The sequence below is a fragment of the Rhodnius prolixus genome, unplaced genomic scaffold (assembly GCF_049639745.1).
Source record: "Rhodnius prolixus isolate KJV_2025 unplaced genomic scaffold, Rpr scaffold_3, whole genome shotgun sequence".
NCBI lineage: Eukaryota > Metazoa > Arthropoda > Insecta > Hemiptera > Reduviidae > Rhodnius > Rhodnius prolixus.
In genome coordinates, this window is record NW_027411603.1 from 12,469,719 (window position 1) to 12,492,685 (window position 22,967).

Here is a 22,967-nt window from a genome sequence, read left to right on the forward strand (position 1 = left end):
ATTCAAATTAATATTAAGCTCAAGTATGTGGCAACACAGAAAGCTTGGCATGAGTTTACTAATTTCAAATGTTTTATAGAAGGTTAATTTTTAGTTTAGAAATCATAAAATAAAAAATGAAATCAATTGTTTCAAATAAAGCAGCAACAAGCAGCAAAAATATTTTTGCAACCATAAAAAAAAGGCATTAAATGTAAATCATTCAATAAATATCGTATGATAACTTATACTATTTTTAGTTAACAAATGTAATTTAAAATTTATTGTGATAATGAATGAATATCTATTTCTCTCGGTATTTAACACAAATGAAGTAGTATATGTATAGTAAATTAATTGACGAATTATAAGTGTATTTTTCTTTACACCTAATTAGAAGAAGCAAAATGGATTAGGGAATGTGCTCTAAAAACATTCCCCTGTGTTTAGAACCTATATTCCATTTAGAAGAAAAATACAATGATACATCTTTTAAAATAACGTAAGACTTCTGGATTTTTCAACTGTTATTTCTTTTAAAGAATAAAAATATAATTTTTATTAATGAAACTTATTACACTACAATACAGTTTTATTTTGTATTTATACCTTTTTTAAAGGAAAGTTTTCAGTTGTTAGCATTTACATATCTTATTTATGTATTAATTGATTGGTAACAACATGCAGTAAATAACATGATAGTTATAATTTATACAAACCAAACAACTGAAAAAACGTTTACATCATAATTTAATATATAGGTACTATGTACTACTTTTTTATAAAATCAATTCTAAAAAAATTATGAATACAACTTTGTTGTTTAACTAAAATAAAATATACAATGATTTTAATCCCTCAAACTCAATTATCGCTACCATGTTATTATTAAATAAAATGGGTAAATTTTCAAAATATTAATTGTTAATATATAAAATAATACGCATATTGATGAAAACAATAAGGTAAAAAAAAAAATTCTCATGCAGATATATTGATGAAAACTTACCACTTCAGAAAGTGATCCATCTTCCGATATTGCTTTAATATTTGCATCTTTTTCAAACGCCATGCCTTTTACTGGCGTCATTGGAAATCCTAAAAGTTTGGAACAAAAGAAAATAAATTAGTTAAATTATGAAAACGAAAATCTCTTCACAAAATGGAGGATCTACTATTATCATCATAAAAATCATTTAATAAAAAATAATAATAATAATAAAATTGGAAAAGTGTAAGGAGAGCACATTCTTCATAAAAGCTGAATTAATTTTGTATTTTCTTATAGAAAAACTATTATTTTAAATCATTCTAAACCTGAGAATGTATTAATTCAGAAAGCTTCTTATTCCTATTGTACGTAGTTTTCTGAGGTTCATAGATCTACAATAGTTTTTAGCAAGACAATTTGAGGCTAGTATTCGACACAGTTTAACCCTAGAAAAACAAGGAATTACGTTTCCAATTCTCAAATGACCTTTTCAACTACCTTGGAACAAACAGTACTAGAGTGATAGCAAAGAGAGGTTCTTTGTAATCAACACCAGCGTTTTAAAATAATATATAATCATAACCATAATACAACTATTGTTGTGTTGATGTTTTAATTCTTACAAAAGGGAGCGTGTCTACATAACCCTACTTTACATGAATCCAAATCTTCAAGAAAAGTTCTTTAATGTAAGCAACTGACTTCTTGCAGTAAAATTCTTCGATTATAATCGAATCCAAGTTTTCCTTTAAAAGTCATTATGTTTAACAAAACTCAAGACAAAAGGAAATTTACCACAGTGATCAGAGATCAAGTAAATGAACCAATAATTATTATTACTCCAATTTTCTGCAAAATATTGCTGCCTGTGACTTTGAATTTTAAATATTTTTATCAATACTGTATAACTTACAAAAAGAACAATACCATTTTATTTCAATCGGTACCCAATTGTGAAATGAATTGGGGAGTTACTATTTGTATAACAAGTTATTATTAGTTTGCCTTTTTGATTTATTTACCGTTTCTTTATTAAAAATCTGGATATGAAAATTTTATATGGCTAACATCTATGCTGAACAACATCTTTACATCTTCTCTGATGGCCGAGTAAAAATTATGAACCATCTAACTGCTTGAATTCCGATTACTGAAGGCCTTAAAGTCCTCTTTTATTATTATTAATCAACTTCAATATTTCCACGTCCGTGAATTAATGGAGAAAAATGCAACACTTTTATTATTCACTCTTTTCAAATTATTTTTAGCAAAGTAAATATATAAATTTCCGTGATAAACTAAAAATGCATTTAATCAAGACCTACTAAACCAAAAATAATTTCCTACTAGATGTGAATAAAAATCAGAAAAAAATCATTCCTAACTTCTTTAAAGAATAGACGTTCTTAAAAACTGGATTGGAATTCTTTTAATCTTAATTTTCTTTTCAATAAATCTCAAGCTTCTCACTCAAATAATTACCTAAAAAACTTACCACACAAATTTTGTTATTTTAATAGTTGCAAGTTTTTTTACAATTATATAAAAATGAATTACTTGAGCCATGCTAATAAAAATGGGAACTTAATAAAAATGTAAGCAGCATTTTCAAAACTTGAAAATAGTAGCAGGATTCCATTCACTATATACAAGAGTCAAAATTAAATAGTATTATGCACCTTCTAGTTGATATTATATCTACAGTATTTGTAATCTATACGAACAATAAGGGGAAAAAATATCTGCATAAACCAAGCTGAAATTCTAAGACAAATGCTTTCTGATTATAGGCGAGAATAATAACCAAATTACTTTCAATTAATTCTCCCACGTATGCGAGTTAATTTTAAAGTTCTGTCTGAATTGAATTACCTCAATACTTGTAATTGCTTCTAAAATCAGAAACATTAATTAAGAAAGTTGTATAAATAGTTTTCCTTTGTCATTGAAAAGTGTTTTATATAGTTACGTATATTCTATTTTCTTGACGATATTTCCTCTTATATTTTTTTAATTTTGAAGGTTTAGCTTCTTTTGTCATTAATACGAGTAGTAACTAATTAAAGGAGAATAACTTCAAATACATTTTTATTGGAAATTATTTCTTTAAAAAGTAAATAATTAACATTATACTAACGGGAGTATTTAAAACAAAAATGATCGTTTTCTAACATAGAAGGCTCTTGGTTTTTAAAACCCTTTAGTCTGATGTTTACAAACACAGTACTAAGCAATTCTCATATTAAGTAATAAGTATTAATTCTCATACTATGCCAATTTCAAATAATCGGTTTCAAAAAATAAACCGATCTCTTTTTGATATATAAGTAATTTTAAGTCCCTTTAGAAAAAAACAACAATTACAGATGCTAAAATAACGCTACACTCTATGTGAACTCACTCACATTTCACATGTGAAATTGAAAAAGTCCTTGATTAACGAACTGGGCGGATTCGATCAAAAAATTAGTTGTGAAGCCCGAGGCCTTGGGAATCAAATCCAATCATGCTCGTCTTTGATCGTTTCTTCCGAGATGCCTCCACAAGCTCAAAGACCCTGATTGCTTCAGGAGGAGGTATACAAGAAAAAAGCCCATCTATGATAAGGCCCAATAATATAACATACGTACAACTGGCGACTATCAAGGATTTTCAAGGAGTACTATCCAAGATCGAAATCACTGGACAGAGAGGATGCTCTAAAACCATTCTTATCCAGGAAGAGGGGCCCCAATCAATTGGCAACCTCCTGGAAAGAGATAGTTGAACAAAGCTGGTACCCGAAGGCACGGCAGCACGACGTTTGAACGAAAAAGATATCATTTTCGAGATGTAAGGATAAATATTAAAAATCATTGATATTTTCAATTTGAAAAATGGCCATTATTCGCTTATTTGAAACTAAAAGAATGCATCAAAATCTTTAAAAAACAAAACAAAATTAGGTTACAAGCATGTTAAACACCTATGAAGGAAAATAAATTTTAAATGCATGAAATTAAAGTAAACCATACCAATCTTTAACATAGTGGAAATCTGTATGTATAGAAAATACTTTAAAGGTATTCGAAGGTAACTTTTAAAAGAAAATGAACAAACATATAATTAAAAGAAAAAAGACAAAACAAAACAAAACAAAAACCTACCCATATCACCGCTGCTACTGCTCTCCGTGAAGGAAGGAGTGCCTTCTGTCCAAGTGGGTGTAGATCCGTCAAAGTGCCGGCCACCAACTGAAGTGGATCCTCCACTCTCAACGCTCAGCGTAGACTTGTCTGACCGACATTCTAGTCTCACTTCTGACACACTGATAACACACCGCGTCCACACAATCACAACTAAAGTGTCTACGTTACTAAGTTTAATTTTTTTAGGGTGGAAGGTAAGATGAATATAACCACACACACTGACCTTGTTAGACAAATGTATACATATAAAATTTATTAAACTGGACAAGTGACATATAAAATATAATTTTTTTTTTGGAAAATGTGGTGATAATTTTGATTACTAAAAGGTAACTTGAATGCAAATACTTTAAGGTAACTTATTCATTTGAACTGAAGTTTCATATTTTATATTACTTATGCATTTTTCATATTATTACTTATTTTTAATAAATAATAAGAGATTTTTTCACCGCATAGTAACAATAGGTTGGGTCCACAGTGCAGGACCAATAATTCATCTTTTACTTAATTTAATTAGCTTCCTTTTGCCGCCGAATCAAGGTTATTGTAAAGATATACACCCATTTTTCAGTGACATCTAGTGAATAATATGATTTTGGAAGACTCTATTTGTAGGGTTAAATAATGAATGTAATACCAAAAAAACCTTTGAGGGTAACCACAAAAAACGGACACTTGGACAAAAAATGGCAGACTATTACAATTCTTTAAAAAATCACAAAAATTTGAAAGCAGAGGATCCTCAAGCTGTGGGTTAAAGCAACTTTAAAACTGCTTCCTCGCTTTTATTTTTTTAAATTACAAGTTTTCACAACATTTACAACTGTTACTTGAGATGGTTAGGACCCACTTTTGGGCTTTATATACAAAATAAGACTAAAGAAACATTTCTACAACAGAGAGTTTTGTAAGTTTAGCAGAGCTTGGACAGTTCAGATCCTTTTCAAAGGTAAATTGTCGGCATCGAGGAATCTTAACATTGTGTCCCACAAATTTTAAGTGAGAGTTATGTATATATTTTTTTGTTTAGAAACAACTCTAATAACAAGCGCTGATATTGATAAAAGCAAGTATGCATATGTTATTTGTAAATGTAGTCAAATTACTTATCCAAGTATCCAAGGTTCATAACTGAACAATGATGAAATAGCGAAACGATTATCAATAACTAGAATTGATTTTTTTTAAAAAATCGTTTTATCATTTTAAAATATAAAAACAACTTATTCGGCGAAATTAATTATTAAGAAAGATATCAACATAGTTTTTAGAAATTATAAAACTATCCGTTGCAGTTTTCATATAAAAACTAAAAAGGCGACCGACAATGATAAATAAAATTTTAGAAATGATTTCCGCCTCTTGTTACAAAACAATAACAGTAATAATTCGCATTTTACGATAGAAATAAAAACATGAACAAAAATCAATTTAAAAAGGAGTTTGGTTATTTTAAAAAATGAAGAGAGAGAGAGAGAGAGTATACCATAAACAGCCAAAAATAACAATAGATCGCCATTAGGAAATGTTAATCAAACGGATTGTAATACATAGAAAGTAGTCAAAGTTAACTTATAAATATTGATAAGTAACGCAAGAGTATTTTAAGCTCATACTATTGCAATTTGGTAAAAAAAAAAGCCCCCAACTCTAGAAATACTGCTTGCAAAAGCCATATGTAAGAGGAATAACTCTCAAAATACTGAGTGTTCTGAGAATATAATAATAAAAACAAACAATAATATTAATGAATAAAATTATCAAAATAAATCAAATTTGAATAACATTCAAGAAGTTTGGTGGTTTTATAAAAGGTTCTCTCTTAAAAACCTCTTCTCTTACTGCTCACTATTTGCTGTTTTTCTCCGTGTACCTTTTTATTATTTTCAAATTATTTAAAATAATGTTTAGTATAACAGATAAAACTTCAAAAATAAGAACTTCAAATCTGCAAAAAAAAAATAGATCACCACTTTTTCCAAATAAATGTCACTTATTAAACACACATCAGATTAGTGCAAAGAAAAAAAAAATTACATTAAATAAAGTATTAGTTAACCTTTCATTACAAATAACAGATTGAAAAAAGACTGCAATAAAAGCTATCTGCTTAGTTGCCACCAACATTATAAAATTTACAAATTAACGTATTTATGTTTAAGAATAACAGTAAAAGAATTGTCACAGATTTCTTCTATCATTTTCGAAAAAAGCATCTTCACGCCCTTCCGTATTGTCATTCAGGCGCTTAAGAAAGTGGGTACTTAAAAAGAACGTTATTACAACTTCTTTAAATCTTCAACTGTTAACATTCATTTGCAAAAGTAACCAAAATGCTCTATTTTCCTAAATAAACACCAATTAGATAGTATAGTTACTGTTGTTAACAGGTTCTTCATCGTTAGTGTTGTCATTGAAATTTCCTTAATTCAGCGTCTCACAACCCAATGGAAACTTGCCAAACTCTGGCAATCATCCATTCCCAGTGAATATCATATCTGCTATCCCAACACATGGTGGTAACAATTGTACTTCCACAACTTCCTTCAGATAATGAGGGGTAGAGGGGCTCTAGAACTTGCCTAACCCTAAGAAGATGTGCATGGTTAGGACTAATGGTGACAAGATCAATTTCTGAATAAAGCCACTCTTACACTAGTTCAGTTAGTAATATTTTGCAGGCATCATACTTTTATTTGTTTTATAGATTTGTAGAACCATTGGGGGTTATGGCTCAATCTAACTCGTTCCTGGCTGGGCCTTGTCTATAGCCGGGAATCTTCCAATATTAGAAGCCAAAGCAAAAACAAAAAACCTTTAGGGCAATCGTAAATTATAATTCCAAAAACTTTTATTTCTCAGAATTTCATTTTTGCACTAATCTGATCATCCGAAAAGCACTTGTAGGAATATTTCATAGACTAGTTCAAAGAGAATTACTTGAATAAAGAAGAGAAACGTTATTAAAATGACTTCTCTTGAAGAGAATAAAAAAAATATATTTAATTTAAACTGGTTAAATACACAAAACAAAAATAATAAAAAAACACATTTTTTACTACTTTGATAATATAAATCAAAATTATTCTTGAAAAATAAAAAACTATGTTTAAATAGTAAATAAGTTCAGGAAGGCATACTATGTGACTTTAGAAACAGATCAATGAAGTAAATAACCAAAAAGGTAACACTCAAAAAAATGCAATGATTTTTCAAGTTAAAAGAGGAGGAAGAGAGAAGAGATTCATCAATGATTCTATTTTTAGTGTATATGTCAATAAAAAAATTAAAAAAAAAATAAAATAAAAATAAAAAATTAAAATAAATCAAGTACTAGCATCTAATTCTGAATGTAGTGATAGCTTACCTCACATGTTCTTCGTGGAAAGTAACAACTTGTTTTGTAGCCACCATCTCACTAGAGTCCCCATAAAATAAAATAAAGATTACAAGAAAAAACAAAAATTAAAATTAAAAAAACAACATAACTAGTAGGAGACTGAGGGTAAAAAATAAGAAATATAACTTATTTAGAAAGTAACATATAATCAAAGTAAGTAAAATAAAAATAAAAAGAAGCAATCTATTTTGATTGAGTTTAGGGGGAGGAAATTTTAGGGTCAAAGTTCAGAAACTAACTTCTAGAATTAAAAAAATTAATAAATAAATAAAGAGATAAAAAATAAAGAAAAGTATTGATTGTACTTATATATGGCTTATGGAATTAAATTTTCATTTTAAATAACGTGATGAAATAGCCTTAGTTTTCTGTGTTCAAGTCATTTTTTATTAAAAATTTGTATAATAATACTTCCTTATTAATTTATACTGGCCTGTTTTAAAAATCATGGTACAGACACATATTCCATTTCAGGTCCTCCACTGAATGAAATATAAGGGCGTAAATAATCTGAGTTTTATCAAATAATGCTCAAAAAATTGTTTGTATTAAGCTTACTGATTGAAATGAAGGACATATTGTCTAAAAACATGGATATCCCTTCAGTACTAGGAGCCGAATAAAATTCATAAAAATTCCTATTTTCAGATCCCTCTGTATTCGTTTATTTTTTTAAAATAAAACACATTAGCACAGAAGAAATGGTAGTTAGAAATGGAAGAAGCCAGGTTTGATCTGTTTCTAAATTTAATTTGATCATTTTTGAAATCTCTTAAAGATCACAAAGATGTTTCCATAAAAAATGATGTATCAGCACCTTGGTGACGTTACATATTTGAATGATGAGATGAAAATCACTCGGATTTTTCCGAGGGATGATTTTACAGACCTCAATTCAACAGGCTACGCAGGTTCAATTAGGACAAAAAAAAAAATGTAGGATTTGCCGGAAAAAATTGTTACGTCTATCAATAGATTCAGCTCTTTCCGAGGGAACCGGTAGAATCTTTGTTCCTCAAGCTGATGAATCATTTAACATTGACTTACGCGCCAGCATGTGGTTTTGGACAACCAATTTAGATATAGGTCTAAATATTCATTATTAACAGCAGATAAAGGAATGGCTGATTATTTATGCAATAAAAGTAACTGTACTTTTTTTCATACGGGAAACTAATAGCATGCCCACAAAGCAAACGCTCTTTCTTGTATATTCATTGTTGCCTAAATGTTACGCCTAATACGCAAGTATAAAAGGCATTTTAAATCGGGCAAACAGTAACATTTTTACATAAATTTACTAACTTGCATTCCAATGCTTTAGTAACTACTAAAAATTCTCAAGAATTTTGATTTTCCAGATAAAGAAAACTAGAAAGAAAAGATAAATTTTTATTCTTTCACTGTATATACTTATTGGCAAACCTTTCAGGAAATTCAAGTTCTTGATTAAGTTTAAACATATTCATTTTAAATTATTTACTTATTTTAATAAATACTTAACATTTCAATATTTTTTTTTTTCAATACTTATTTCTTTAAAAAATAACATTAAGCAAGTATCCCCTTCTCTATCGATTCCACGATTTAGAAATTGAGTAAGTTTAGTAAAAAAGTAATCTGAAATTAATTACTAAAATAAATATATTGAGTGAAAGATGCAAATGGAACATAATTATATGGAAAATGTTTATGTTATTTGCACTATCGAGTATATCACTGTTATTAATCACAAAATATTCAATTCTACTTTAAAAATGTTTCCACTTAAAGAAATAAATATGCATAAATATGCCAAAATAAAGTAATAATTAACAACCTTAGAAAATTCTATTAAGTAATAAAAAATAAGTTCTATCTACGTTAAATATTAAGCAATTGGACAAATAGTCTAGACAATGTTTTTTAAATAAAACGCATTCAAAATTAATTATGATAATAATGCAGCTAAGCCAAAGTCATCATTGCTAAGATCAACATACCTTAAGAATATTATGTTAAGAGAGAGGAAACAGAGACGAAATATGCGCTTTACTACTTTTCTGACTCGTTTGGTATGAATCGGAAATATAGTTGAAGACAATTTTTCTACCTCAAAACGGATAATTAACCTTTGACGAAGGATGAAATTCCGAAACCGATCGGGACAAAAAAAAAGAAAAAAAAAGTGGGCTACAACGAATAGAAATCAGCGATATTATCCTGCGGACCTATCCTGACTTGTAACTAGAACGTGAATCAATTTGACTTCGCGCGTACGCAAATGGTACGCGCAATACGGCTTCCTTTGCAAAAATGGGTTATAATCATATAAACATTGGCAAAGTTTCAACATGAATCAATTTCATGAGCTTATTTATGAGAAAAGGCTTATTTATGAGGAAAGGAACGTGACCAACGCCCCTCAAAGTATAATTAGAAGGCTTGGCCCTTAACGGGGCTGCTGGGATATGTTAATTGGGTTCTACTTGCATATAATACATGAACAGAAATTAAAAATAACAATTTGTACCCATTAATCAATCGAAAACACTAAGTCCATTAATAAAGCTTAATAATCTTAATAATCATATGGCCTTAAAAATACTTGGTGAACACTTATTCAACCAATAGTGTGGCTATTTGATAAAAACAAAAATTCTAAATACAATAAATAATAATAAGACAAAAATATATTTGTCATTTGACTAGCATTCTTTTAAGGATGAAAACTCTGTTGAAAACAATAATAAACTGCAGCTTAATATTATTTCATGCAAAAATAATCCACTCAAAATAATTAAAGTTTACACAAAGAAAAACAATCTTTCTAAACAAAACAAAAAAGTATAAATACAAATTAAACAGCAACAAAGAAAGCTATGAATCAGGAATGAGATTGAATAAAAATTATAGTTCTTTTTTTTAATGATCAAAATTCTCCCAGTGTAAATAAAATAAGATGTTTTATTATTTTCAGCAAAAGAACTACTTCATTTAATACATTCAAGGATACAATGAACTGAAGAGTTAATAAGTGTTAATAATTTTGGAGTAGTAATGTAATTATCATTTATGTGAAGGCAACCTTGTTAAGAAAACAAACAAAAATAATAATAAATCCAAACTAAATCTGTGGGCCCCAGATCACATTAGACTTTTTGCTGTGAAAACAAACAATTACTATCTCCTAACTATACCTATGAGAAGTATTAAAATTGCATCGAATTTAAGAAACGGAATTTTCAACGGACATATCAGTTTTCATTTGGAAAAATAGCTTTAGAAAACTTTCTGTTCCTTCCTCTCTCTCACTCTTCTGTGTAACACAGTGCTGCAAGTTTAAATCTGCATATTTTTACTCGCTGAATGACTTACCCTGCAGTAATCAATTTTAAATAAAATAATATGTATGGAACGATCAATTTTATAGGTGTAAATTAAAACGTTTTTTTGAAAACAAACAACTAATATATTTGCACCTCTTAATTCGGTGGTTCTTTTTCTTTTGGACAACTCACTTCTTGTTAAATTAATACCGCTGAACCAAAACGTAATAGCGTAAGAGCAGCTTTAATTAGGTCTGGGACCAGAAACTTGTTATTTCATCTCCATGTCAGTCCAATAATCACTTAGATTTAGCAGCCAGAGCAGACGGGAAATTGAAAAAAAACGCTCAGCAATTAATTCTTGGAATTTAGGTTTTGAGCAACATTTCCTTAGCAGATGCATTGATGTAGCCATTCGTAGTTAAGAATTCTGATAAATAGTAAGCTATTGACCGACCAAGCATACAACTTGCATATCATATAATTGGAGGAAATGTGAACATTTTTGTTCGGGGAATCGGGTATGGTCTCTTGGGTATAATTGAATCTGCGTGTTAAAGCAATTTTATACCTCACTTCTAAGAGCTTTTAAAATTCAGCAACGGTATAACGTAAAAATAGAAGAAGATTTTAATTACAGCACGATTAAGTCCAAATGTAATGATGACAAATGCTCCAGGATTATTACTGGAGACTAGAGTAAGCATTTCCTAGAGTGATGGCATCAGCTTATCTCGAGCAGACCTTAAAATGTTTTTTGCTTTCGCTCAGAGTAATACTCTGAAATTCCACATTCAAGAGAGATAAGAACGAATGAAAATAAAAATATGTCAGAAAATATATATTAAAAATCGAAGTATAATAAGTAAATCGCATATAACCAAAGCGTCGTGTAATTCTACTGGGCAAAGCCAGACTAATTTTGTGCCTCCTTCTTGGATTACGATCATGGCTGGATCGAGAAAATTTAATTCATCGCTGCGAGATTCAAACAACACCAGATCCTGAGATCAACCACGAGGTTGACAAATACTTGTTGAACAGTATGATGTAATCAAATGAAACTTCATTTGGAAGATATATTAGGAACCCATTAAGCAAGCCAAAAGCATAACGAAAAGAAGTAACAGTTGTATATTTTATGTACGTAACAATGTTTTCTAGATTGAATGAAAGTTTTTTGTCACTAAAAACAACAGATAAAGAATTATTGTTTTGAAAAGCTTGATGCACGACTTTAAATATTTAATTTCCTACATTCGTTTTCTTTTTCACAGAGGTAGTAAATTATTGTAACAACCTTGATTCTTTCTTAAAAAGAAGCCAATATGTTCAAGCAATCTATAGATTAGTAGGGATTTCAGAGTTATTCTTATCGTAAATTATCTGTATTAATATGTTAATCATAAAAATTTGAATAATAAAGCAAAGTAGATACAAGCTCTATAAAATATTTAAAAACTATAGAAATTATGTGGTCAAACAAGAAGGGAAAGCTTTTAAATAACTTACCAATTCTCAATATATAATAACAAATTAAATTTAATAAAAGCTAACGGCAAAAAAATATGAATACATACCTAGTGCTACGTCTGGACGTCGGACGATGTCTAAGTGGTGAAGTGCTGTCTATGTGAGAATCAGACCTGATTGCATCTTCAAATGTTGGGGGAGGAGTTGAACTACAAGGAAATCCCAGCATTCCTGCACATATTTTAAACAATATATTGTAGATAAAGCGACGTTTAAAATTTAATTTAATTTCATTGTTAAATTTAAAAACACATGTCCCATTTAATTAACTATACATCTAGAAAAAACTTACGGCAACTTAAGAATATCTGAAACTAAACATCAATAATTATTGAAAATGTGGTTATATCCGCCGTGCTGAAGAATACCTTTGTTTTTATACGTCGAATCAGGCAAGTTTATTGTATCCCTGAATGGTTTAGGACTTTCCATCATCACAAGTATACAACAAGGATGCCTGCTACGACGTATAAAACCAAACATATCAATAATTACTATTTGGTTAAAAGCAAAAGCTTTTCTCTTTTTTTATATAAACTCCTTAATCAAAAATGTACATACTTTTTTGTATCACAAAGTTGTGATAACTAGTTACAGTCAATCACACATACTCGTACATACATATGTAATAACTTCAATTCTGCTAATTATAACAATACAATTTCGAAACAATTTACAAGTCAAAAACAGCAAACAACACATATTTGTTTTCAAATCTCTTACAGGGAACACATACAAATAACTGAACCAACAGCTTTTTAAACAGCTTTCTATAAACTTACACCAAAACAAGACTAAGAAGTAATATTTTTCTCTTGTTGCAACCATTATGCTGTCAAAAACTTACGTCCACAATATGTTAAAATTTTGTTCAACAAATTAAATTTAAACTAACATTAGTTTGTTAGAATGGCTAATTTTAAAAACTAATTGTATTAAATACAATGAACGTTCTACAAAAAATACTTATCGTTTATACATTAGGGACATTTAAAATACGTAAAATAACCATGCAAAAGTATTAGAAATATTCGTAGAAAATGTATTTTAAATAAATAATAAATGCGTACGATATCACTCAATTAAATCAAGCTATCTTTGTATCAAAATAAATAAATATCTAGAAATGCAGTCTTTTGAGCAGCAAACCCTCTAATAAAATAAAAACGAACCACATTTAGAGAATAATAAAAAATGTATTAAACAAAAATAAAATACGGGGAGATTAATACTTTTTAATTTTTTATTTTTTTCTTTTACTTTTATTTTCAGTTCTGTGAACAGGCTGTGAACAAGATCTAGTTTTCTGGACGTTAACTCTAAGATGAGTTGAATGTACAGAAGTGCAACTCTTAGACTCAGGCCTATGGGGACTCGTCGGGGTGGTGATGCTACCTATTGATTTTGGACCCAACTTCGCCAATTCACTTTCAGAATCTGTAAATTCATATCAGTAATAGAACATGTTAGGAGAAAAAGTAAAATCGAAGAAAACATCATGATTAGAAAGAAAATGAAAGACATGAAGAATATGCGGCATTACAAAAATTGTAAATATTAAGAAATCATAAAAACAAAATATAAAGCCAGAGTACTTAAATTTTTTAAATTACATTGATTTGCAATCGCAGCTTAAAAACTGCAAAAACAAAAAGTGACTTTAAAATCACATATTCATCAAGTTATTACTTTATAATATTTCGAGAAGTAAGTTTAAACAGAGATGGAATAAACAAGGCTCAGATTTTTATTCTACTACAGTAGTTTGCATTGCCATGTACAGGTTTATTTGCAAATTTGTTATGAATAGTATCGTAACAGTGATGGGACGCCTGCCTCAATTTATTGGAGAGTTAGAGACATTAAAGCGACGAGTGGCTCCATATTATTGATTTTTGGAGGAGATAATAACTGATTATCTTAGAAAAGCACAAAATGTTTCAGAAAATAGGAAACCCTACATGCTCTCTAAAGATCCCATTACGTGAGGTTTATTAGAACCTACTGTTTCGTCTAAGGAAAAACTGTATATTAAAGGAATTTAAAGAAAAACAAAATTTAAGACAAAAGCCACGACTTTTCAATCAATTAAGTTAAGTAATTTTAAGTGGGCTGTCTATCAACCAAATTAGGTGTCGCGGACAGAGGCGAATAGCAAATGAGTTTTACTAAAAAGTTCTTATACTATCCATTAGATAAACTTTAAGGCCAAGATTGGGAATCGAACCCAGGTTCGATATATCTTGAATGGTATGTTGTGTCTGTTGTAGATACAACTTAGCTTTGTGGGCTTCGCCTCTAACCGTTTGACTATCATGTTGGACTATTCAAATCATAGAGTCAAAAAGAACATTTGTAATTTGTAAATTTGGCACAATCGCGATAATTCCTTTTAATATATTAGGTGAAACTAAAAATGTGACTGAAAAATCATTTCAAACAATTAGAACAATAAGACAATACAACCTCTAGTAAGTTTACTTTTCAGCATTCATCTGATTTCATATTCGTCAGGGCTCACTTTGGGAACAAAAAACTTCCAAAATTATTAAAAGATTTGCAGCTTTTAAAACTGAAAAGACAAAAAATGGAAATAAAATAGAAAAGCCGTTACTATGCCGACGCGCCGTATTTGCTTCAAATAATTCACAATCGCACAAAACTGTAAAAAATCAAAGTGCCACTAAATAGAGTATCTTCATAAAATGTACCACTTAATACAAAATAATAAAATTAAGATAAAAGTAATTGTGTTAAGACAAACATTATTAATATGGTATCATCCAAATGTAACATAAATTAAATAAACATATACATAGGAGCATCCATTACTTTTAAAATCAAGTTTTTTGCCTTTCATGATTCTTTTTACCTAAAGCTAAATAACTGGTGAGGAGATGTATAACGTAACATATTTAAATATTTCAATAACAGCTATAAATCAACGAAAAATGTCAATGGAACCAAACAAACAAACAAAAGGATTTCAGGATTAAAAATACACTTATCACTTAAGAATAATTAAATAAAAATTACAACGAAAAAATTGTTACTATATCATATGAAATACAAATAACATCTTATAATTTTACTGACACAAAATCTGAAGAATGAATGTTGGAAATTAGTTTCTAATGAATAAATTCCCGTTTAAATACTTTTTTTTTTACTATGACAATAATAATAACATGCTTATATGTTATTAATAGATTAGAAGATGGTAAGATTGGGAGATTTGTAGAAGTGCTGAAAGGACAGCTTTTTGTGTACAGAAATTCTGCCTTGACCAATTAAAAGACAGAAAATTATCAAATAAGAAAAATAAAGAAAAAATCCAAATATCGCTCATTTCTGTTAATGCTTATGAAATAGAAATTGTTACTATTTGTCAATAAAAACTGTAATAGTTATAATTATTATTGTTATAATTGAGAAATGAGTTAATTAAACAAATTAACTGGAACTTGAAACAATTACATGATTTTAGTGTACTGCACCTTCTGAAATCATACTTTCTGACTAAAACATTTCATTGCAAATGTCTTAACATTCCTTGTAATGTTAAATCATTTGCGAGAAAACTAAAAAACAAACAAACAATAAAAAAAAACAAATAATAATCTAGGAAAAATCAAAACAAAACAAAAATTGAACGCATCGCTCCTTAACAAATTAAGTGCACCTTATTCGCTAATATAAAAATGAATGCTATTTATGTGCAAATATATATAACAAAATTTTGCGTTGCTAAATTTATCATGCGCTAAATTTCAAATGTACCAAGTTTCTCTCCTTTTTTTCTTTTCTCTTTTTTAATAGCAAATACAATTAAAAATTCATTTTCGTGTAAATAGTGCTACAAACAAATGCTCACAATGGAGATAAATTCACTACCACTCTACGAAATAACTAAATTAATGTGCACTGCTTATGTAATTTATTCTAATATTAGTTTGTTAGAAGTCATATTATAAGTTATTTTAATATTTCAAACTGATTTTTTGTAGCACGAATATTAAGTACTACGTCATTTACTAGAAGATACTTTTCATAATGATATCTCCCTTATTTTCTCATTCGGGCTCTACAAATCACTACCAAATAGGTTTCCTGGCAGGAAAAAAATAACTAATGAACAAATGACAGATCATGATATCATTTGCTTTGCTTTTTACCTTAGATTTTGAACGAAGGCGCAATATTTAGTGGCTCCACACGGTACGCAACAGATTTACAACTCGCCACTTTCAACAAGTGAATAAGAATACCCTCAAAAATGGCTGATAAGGTATATGAAGTGCTATGTAAGGGAGCGATCCACATAAATGCAAAACATTATCCAGAAAAAAATAATAATCCAAGAAAAACTTTAACCTATCTTAATGCGTCAATGCTGGTCTGATGAATGGTTAAAGAGAAAATATTAAAATTTTTGAAATTTGAAATTGTTAGTACAAAAAAAAATAGATTCCTGTTTGCTACTTTAAAAAAAATCAACTTACAAGCCTGATATTCAAAAGACCTTCTGAATAACTATAGTAGTTTTGCAAAAGAAGCTTTGTAACTAATTTGGCACCTATGCAGCGGTGTTAGCAACATCTTTTGAAAAATAAAGAAAATTATAATAAAAAAGAAAAACTTTTTTTATCTGTGTTCTAACTCATGATTGCACTCTGTTAATACAAATAAAAGATTAAAAACGCACACTCACAAAAACTATATTTAAGCTAAAACTATCCGCTGTTTTTGGGCGTTAAGGCAGTAAAAAACAAAACAAACAAACTAAATTAAGAAATAAAAAAAGTAAGCAATGCACAAATTGGAATGGAACTGTGAGTAACTGAGATGGAGTCAAACAGGACCTGTATTATGTTTCCTTGGAAGGCCTCTTGGTGGTACGGGTGGAGGCGGTGCCTTGGTTTGTGACGGCTGGGGAGGTACAGCCGCAGCAGTGACACCTGACTTGTCCTTCAAGACAGATGGATAAGACGGTGGTGGAGGAGATACAGCTCCCTCTGGAGAACCTGGGTTTTACACCGATAGATTTTTTTTGTTTTTCTGTTTTTAAATAAGGATAAATGCGCAAATTCACAATTATCGTTTACTTCAATGTACCTTCAATTTGTAATTGTATACTTACCTTTCTTCAAAAACCATATAATACATTCTTACGCGTAATACATACATACATTCGCGTTTTTTTATTCTTCAAAATTATTTAAATAATAAGAAGAATTAAAAAAAAAATTACTTAAGATAGGATAATTCATTCATACTTTGATACACTTCCATTCACAGGATCACATAATTTTATAAAATCATAAAATAGAAATGAAGAGTTTAAAATTAAAATAAAACAATGAATACACAAAAAACTACATCGAATTAACTTCAAAACATAAATTATAAGAAATTAAAAATTGAAATATATTCGAGTCCAGTAAACGATAATAAATGGCCTTGTGAAATGATAGGATAAACAATATCATTGACTAACAATTTCCATCAATGTAATTTTAATGTGAACATAGAAACAAAAGCGTGCAATTATACTTGGTAAAAAAAAGAACATTAATTAGAAGTATTTGCATCCGGGTGGAAGTGAGAGAAATGTAATAGAACAAGGTGAAAAAGCGAAAAACACAACATTGATTTCATGTCTGAAAAAGATCCTCCTTTATGCGTCGAGGGATCCAAAAGATTTCCAAAAATCAAAAGATATTGTTTTTAGAAATACAGTTCTTGAGAAAGTCCTTGAAAAATAAGGTCGGTAACAGAACGAAATGAAAAGTAGTTCAATAATATATTGTAAGATGATGCGATTACGCACAAAGGATCAACGATTTCGTGGAAGTATTAAATATTTAATAAATCCGAAGATTTATTATTTATTATTAATAAAGATAACAAGTTTCAGAATAGTTTCATTTTTATTTCTATATCTAACTCTCAACGAATTGTCATAGACCATTTTGGCCATTCGACCCAGCAACACATAGGTTGAGATAAACAATCCAATTTATGAGAAATATTCAAACGACTTTATCAAGGTACACTCAAGTTATGTTGATCAATTTTTCACCCAATTAATGAACTAAACAGCGTTAGTATTAAATTAATACTTTATTCCAAAGCTTTAATTCAGTTTCTGAAGTCAATTTTTTAGAGAAGGCGATCAAATAAATCCCTATACTCCAAGTTTGGAGAAAAAAACTTGAAATTTGAAAAAAAAAACTCGAATAATATTTCAATTACTATAATCAGTACCTTTTGTTACTAAATGTATAACACTATATTCAGTTTTAATTTAAATTAAATTAATGCTATCTACTTAAAGTATTAATAAATAAAATATAGAACAGTAATAACTGCTAAAATATAGTTCTGTAGCAAATATAGATTAAAAAAAAATATCATCTTACTTGGTTTACTATGTCCATTGCCCGAGGTGCCCACTATACAATTTCATTAATACAAAAATATTAATACATAGAAGCTCATTTATTTTCAAAAAGAATAAATAAAGCCACTCATGCAATTGATTTTTATAATAATATTTTCAAAAAATTCTCAACACTTCTTTAATTTTCAATGTTAAATTGGTCAATATGCGTATAAATTTTAATTAATCTACTTAGCAAAAATATATTATAAAAGAAATTACTTAGAAACAGTGAAAAATCACACCTTCAAAAAATGTCTGCCTTAGGTCGAAGAAAAAAAAAAATTGTCCAAAAAGTTTGTATTCTTTGGTTGTAAGTGTATGGTAACAAGTTACGGAATAGTACGATAAATTTAAAAAGTTTCCCATCAAAATGTGTAATGGTAAAAAAAGTTAATTCAAATTGATCACATGAAAATGAAGGCCGTGAGCTATGATAAAATCGAAAAGAAAAGCTCTTAAATACTTCTACCAACATATTTCTTCGCACTTACTGGTCACTACAATGAACTAGGCACACACCGGCCCTGCAACTCGCACATTGTAGACATTCCCTTGTTAGGGGGGATATATTATGTGCGCTTAAGGCACCAAAATACTTGTAACTTCTAGCAACCCTAGCTTAGATTTTTATTTTCCAACGTAAAATTTTCACTAAAACTAGCTTCTAATAATTTACAGATATGAGAAACAATTGCATAGAAAAATATTTTTGTGAGGATATGGTCAAGAAACGGCAACTGAAATACATTTTCTTAAACAGAAAAATTCAAACACAATGGACGTACTATGTAGCAGCAGTTCACATATTGAAATTAAATAAAACCGAGAAGGGCCAAGAAAACTTCACTAAAAAAAAGTTACGAAATTTGCACTTCAAAAACACAGATATTCTTTAAACTGTAATGTCAACCTATCTACTGTAATTTCAATTCATCTGCGAATCAACGAATCTCTACCCTATGACAACAGCTACCTTCGAAAGAGGACTCCAACCATCCTGCTTTCACTACCTCCCTAATTGTAAATTGTTTACCAAATAAAGTGGGACTCATATTTGTGAAAGAAGTGGTAATCAAAGGTGGGTCTGGTCTGGACTGTAAGCTGGGAGGGGAGAAGCACAAAATTTAAAAATTTGACTGCTGAATTTATTTTTAATGTTTGTCTAGATTACTGATTTAAATGAATTTAAGGTAGAAATGCTCTTTATCGATTTATTAATATATATTATGTAACTGCTTGGTTTGCAAAAGATACGTAATGAAATATCAGATGTTCGAACTTCTTTTTAGCTCGATTATGACTTCACTCTCTACTAATCTCCAGACTTATTCATAAATAACATTTAAAAAAGCTTAAATAACAAAAATCCTGCAATATTTAAATCATATGCTCTACAGAAAAAAAAGATAAAACAAATAATTTCATCCAATTGAAATTGTCTAAAAACATCTCAATTTTTCATTACTAATTTATACAAAATATTTTCATAACTCACCAGTTCCATCGACTTCCATTGAATCCTGAGTCCTAATAGGCCTTGAAATACTCTTCCTCTTTGAAGGTGAATGTTTCAACGCTGAAAATAAGTGAAATCTTTTACATTTCGGTAATATATACATATGTCAATAAAGTAAAAAGTATTTGTTAATTTCTTTGTTTTTAAATTTTATTAAGAGTATTATGAAACCCCAGTTCAAAAAAATAAAAAGTTGTGAACCACCATGCCAAAAAAAATAATAATAATATGGCTACCTTTGTGAACAAAGATGTGTACAATTCACAACATGCACACAACACTGAAAGCATTAGAATACAAAAGAAATTAGAAATCCCACTATAAAAATAAAATACTTTAAAATAAATCAAAAAATATTAATAACAAAACCTCTGCAGTGTTATCGTGTATATTGTTTAACTAAAAACCGCAATAGGCTAAATGTGGTGAAATGAAATTAATAAACAAATTAACGGTTATTTTTTTTATTTTTTTTTATTTATTTTCCCTAAGGCTGCTCTATTAGAAAAACAATTATTAAGTAAAAAATGTAAAAACACATAAAAATTATTTAAAGAAAAAAACAAATGTTTAAAAAACATTAGTTAAGCATTAGTGCTAAATTTTAAGCTAAGAAAAAATTATTCCAAAACAAAAAATAAGTAAGAATAAAAATGACCACAAAACATTTTATTAAAACAATTTGTTGTGATAACGATTATTAATATCTTATTAAAAAAAAAAAAAAAGATAAAACAAAACAAGTAATTTTAAGGATGAAGATTTTATTTGAACTTCGTGCATTTGTTGAAACTATGTTTACCTATATAACTTGAGACCAGCGTCCTAAATTTTCTATGGTTCCCTTTTATTTCTGGCAAGTCCACTTGGAATAAATAAGAAAATACATTCTTTTAAAAAATTTGTTTTAATCACAGCTCTAAACTTTAGGAAATTAAACAGATTAAATAGCAGATTAAAAGTTCTTAAGAAGGAAAGAAGCTAAATGGTTATCGTTAAATTCCTGGTAAAGTCAAATTGAAAGTTAAACTTGTATTTATGCAACAACAGAAGTTGATTAAAATGGCATCATAAGCGAGTGAGTGACATCGTTAAATTCTGTTGTATAAATGTTACAGAATATTAACAGACATGTAAGATAGGGTTCCGATGAGCTAATGGAAATGAATGCAGCTAAAAAATACGAAGAATAAATACTCTATGTCAATGTTTTGAATGATTTAGTTTTAAATTTGATTTAAGCAAAGCAAGATAAGAGCCAGAATTAAACAAAGTTTACACAGGAAACAATAACGAAATCCTCTCATCAATTCATTGGGCAAGCATCATTGGACTCTCAGGGAAAATGCAGTGAATGCATATCGAAGCTCACTTAAAAGCAATTTTGGTGAAATAAAGTTTTTCGCAAATCTACAACTAATGGTATATCGGGGATTGTCACCGGAATTCGTAAGATATTTGGGCGTTGATACAACCAGAAGTATTTATCTGTACGGTGGGGAAGGTGCAATATAAGATGGGTCCTGACCTTGGCAGCAGATAAATTATACCCTGAATAACTTCTCTCCCATTTTGGCTTAAACCTACAAGAATAGTCATTATCCATCAAACTAAAGAATGATAGGAGAGATTGGAATCTGTTTGAACTGGTGCTGGGAAAATATCTATATGCGTCATTCTAGTGGAAAATGGTTACATTATAAATGAGCTTGCGAATTCGGCCACCACCTTACTGACATGTTCTTGGTGGATTCGCAGACTTCCATTCCAGGCTGTTAATGATAAGGCTGTTTTATTTCGAAGATAGTAAGTGAAATCTAACGGATATAACAAAATCTTGCATCAATTTTGGCACAGTTAACCAAGAAAATTTTAAAAAGAAAGAAAAACTTAAAATAAAGAAATACTAAAATAACCAGCAATTTTTTTTTTTTAATTTTAGCAAAGGAATAATCATTTGTTTTTTAAAATGTGGTGATCATATATAAAAAACCAAAATCCGATTCGTTGTGTACAGTAAATAAATTTTCTTTTAAATAGAAAAAAAATGAAAGCCACTTTGAATGTATTTGTACAAAGGAAACCTTACTACTTTTTCAAATAGAAACAAAATTTTACTATAACAAATTTAAAATTTACAAACAGAAATACAGCCCGAATGAAGATAGAGCGGCTTAGCCGGAGTTACAAAGTGTACAAGCTCGAAGATATATTCCGTGAGGTATAATATGGAACAGTCAAACAATAAGAGAATGGATCATATATTCGACAAAGTATCGACATCTGGAAATTTATAGATGCATTTTGTAATGTTTTATTATAAAATAATGAAATGAACTATTTATGTCTGGAAAAATAAAGTCTCAGTAGAGCATTTATATGAACATGACATCTTAATAAATAAAGAAATGCTATGAAAGAAAGATTGTAAAATCTGAAAGATCAATTTTCAGTGACTAGAACCTGTTTTAACAAATTTTACAAAAATACCTTTTGATGTGTGCAAACATAAAATTTCAACTAAATTTACTGAAATTTCGAAACTAAGGAATAAGAAAAATTACAAAAAAAAATACCCTTTTATAAATAAATACAATAAAATTA

General features: G+C 29.0%; 1 protein-coding gene across 27 annotated transcripts in view; it reads right to left on the bottom strand.

Moving 5' to 3' along the window:
- Positions 1-22,967, bottom strand: part of PIP5K59B (Phosphatidylinositol 4-phosphate 5-kinase 59B) — a 79,429-nt gene that overhangs the window by 43,648 nt on the left and 12,814 nt on the right. For 6 of the 27 annotated variants that reach the window (XR_012458183.1, XM_074127399.1, XM_074127400.1 and 3 more), the window contains exons 13-21: positions 21,166-21,228; positions 20,343-20,423; positions 18,825-18,857; positions 17,265-17,426; positions 13,663-13,839; positions 12,450-12,573; positions 7,529-7,579; positions 4,117-4,277; positions 989-1,077 (exon numbers count right to left, since the gene is read on the bottom strand). Coding sequence is in view for 22 of the 27 variants with exons in the window: in XM_074127399.1 (XP_073983500.1) it covers positions 989-1,077; positions 4,117-4,277; positions 7,529-7,579; positions 12,450-12,573; positions 13,663-13,839; positions 17,265-17,426; positions 18,825-18,857; positions 20,343-20,423; positions 21,166-21,228 (941 nt within the window). In the remaining 5 variants the exon portion in view is untranslated. The remainder of the gene's footprint in view (positions 1-988; positions 1,078-4,116; positions 4,278-7,528; positions 7,580-12,449; positions 12,574-13,662; positions 13,840-17,264; positions 17,427-18,824; positions 18,858-20,342; positions 20,424-21,165; positions 21,229-22,967) is intronic. The other 21 variants (XR_012458186.1, XM_074127416.1, XM_074127412.1 and 18 more) reach the window with 14 other exon arrangements.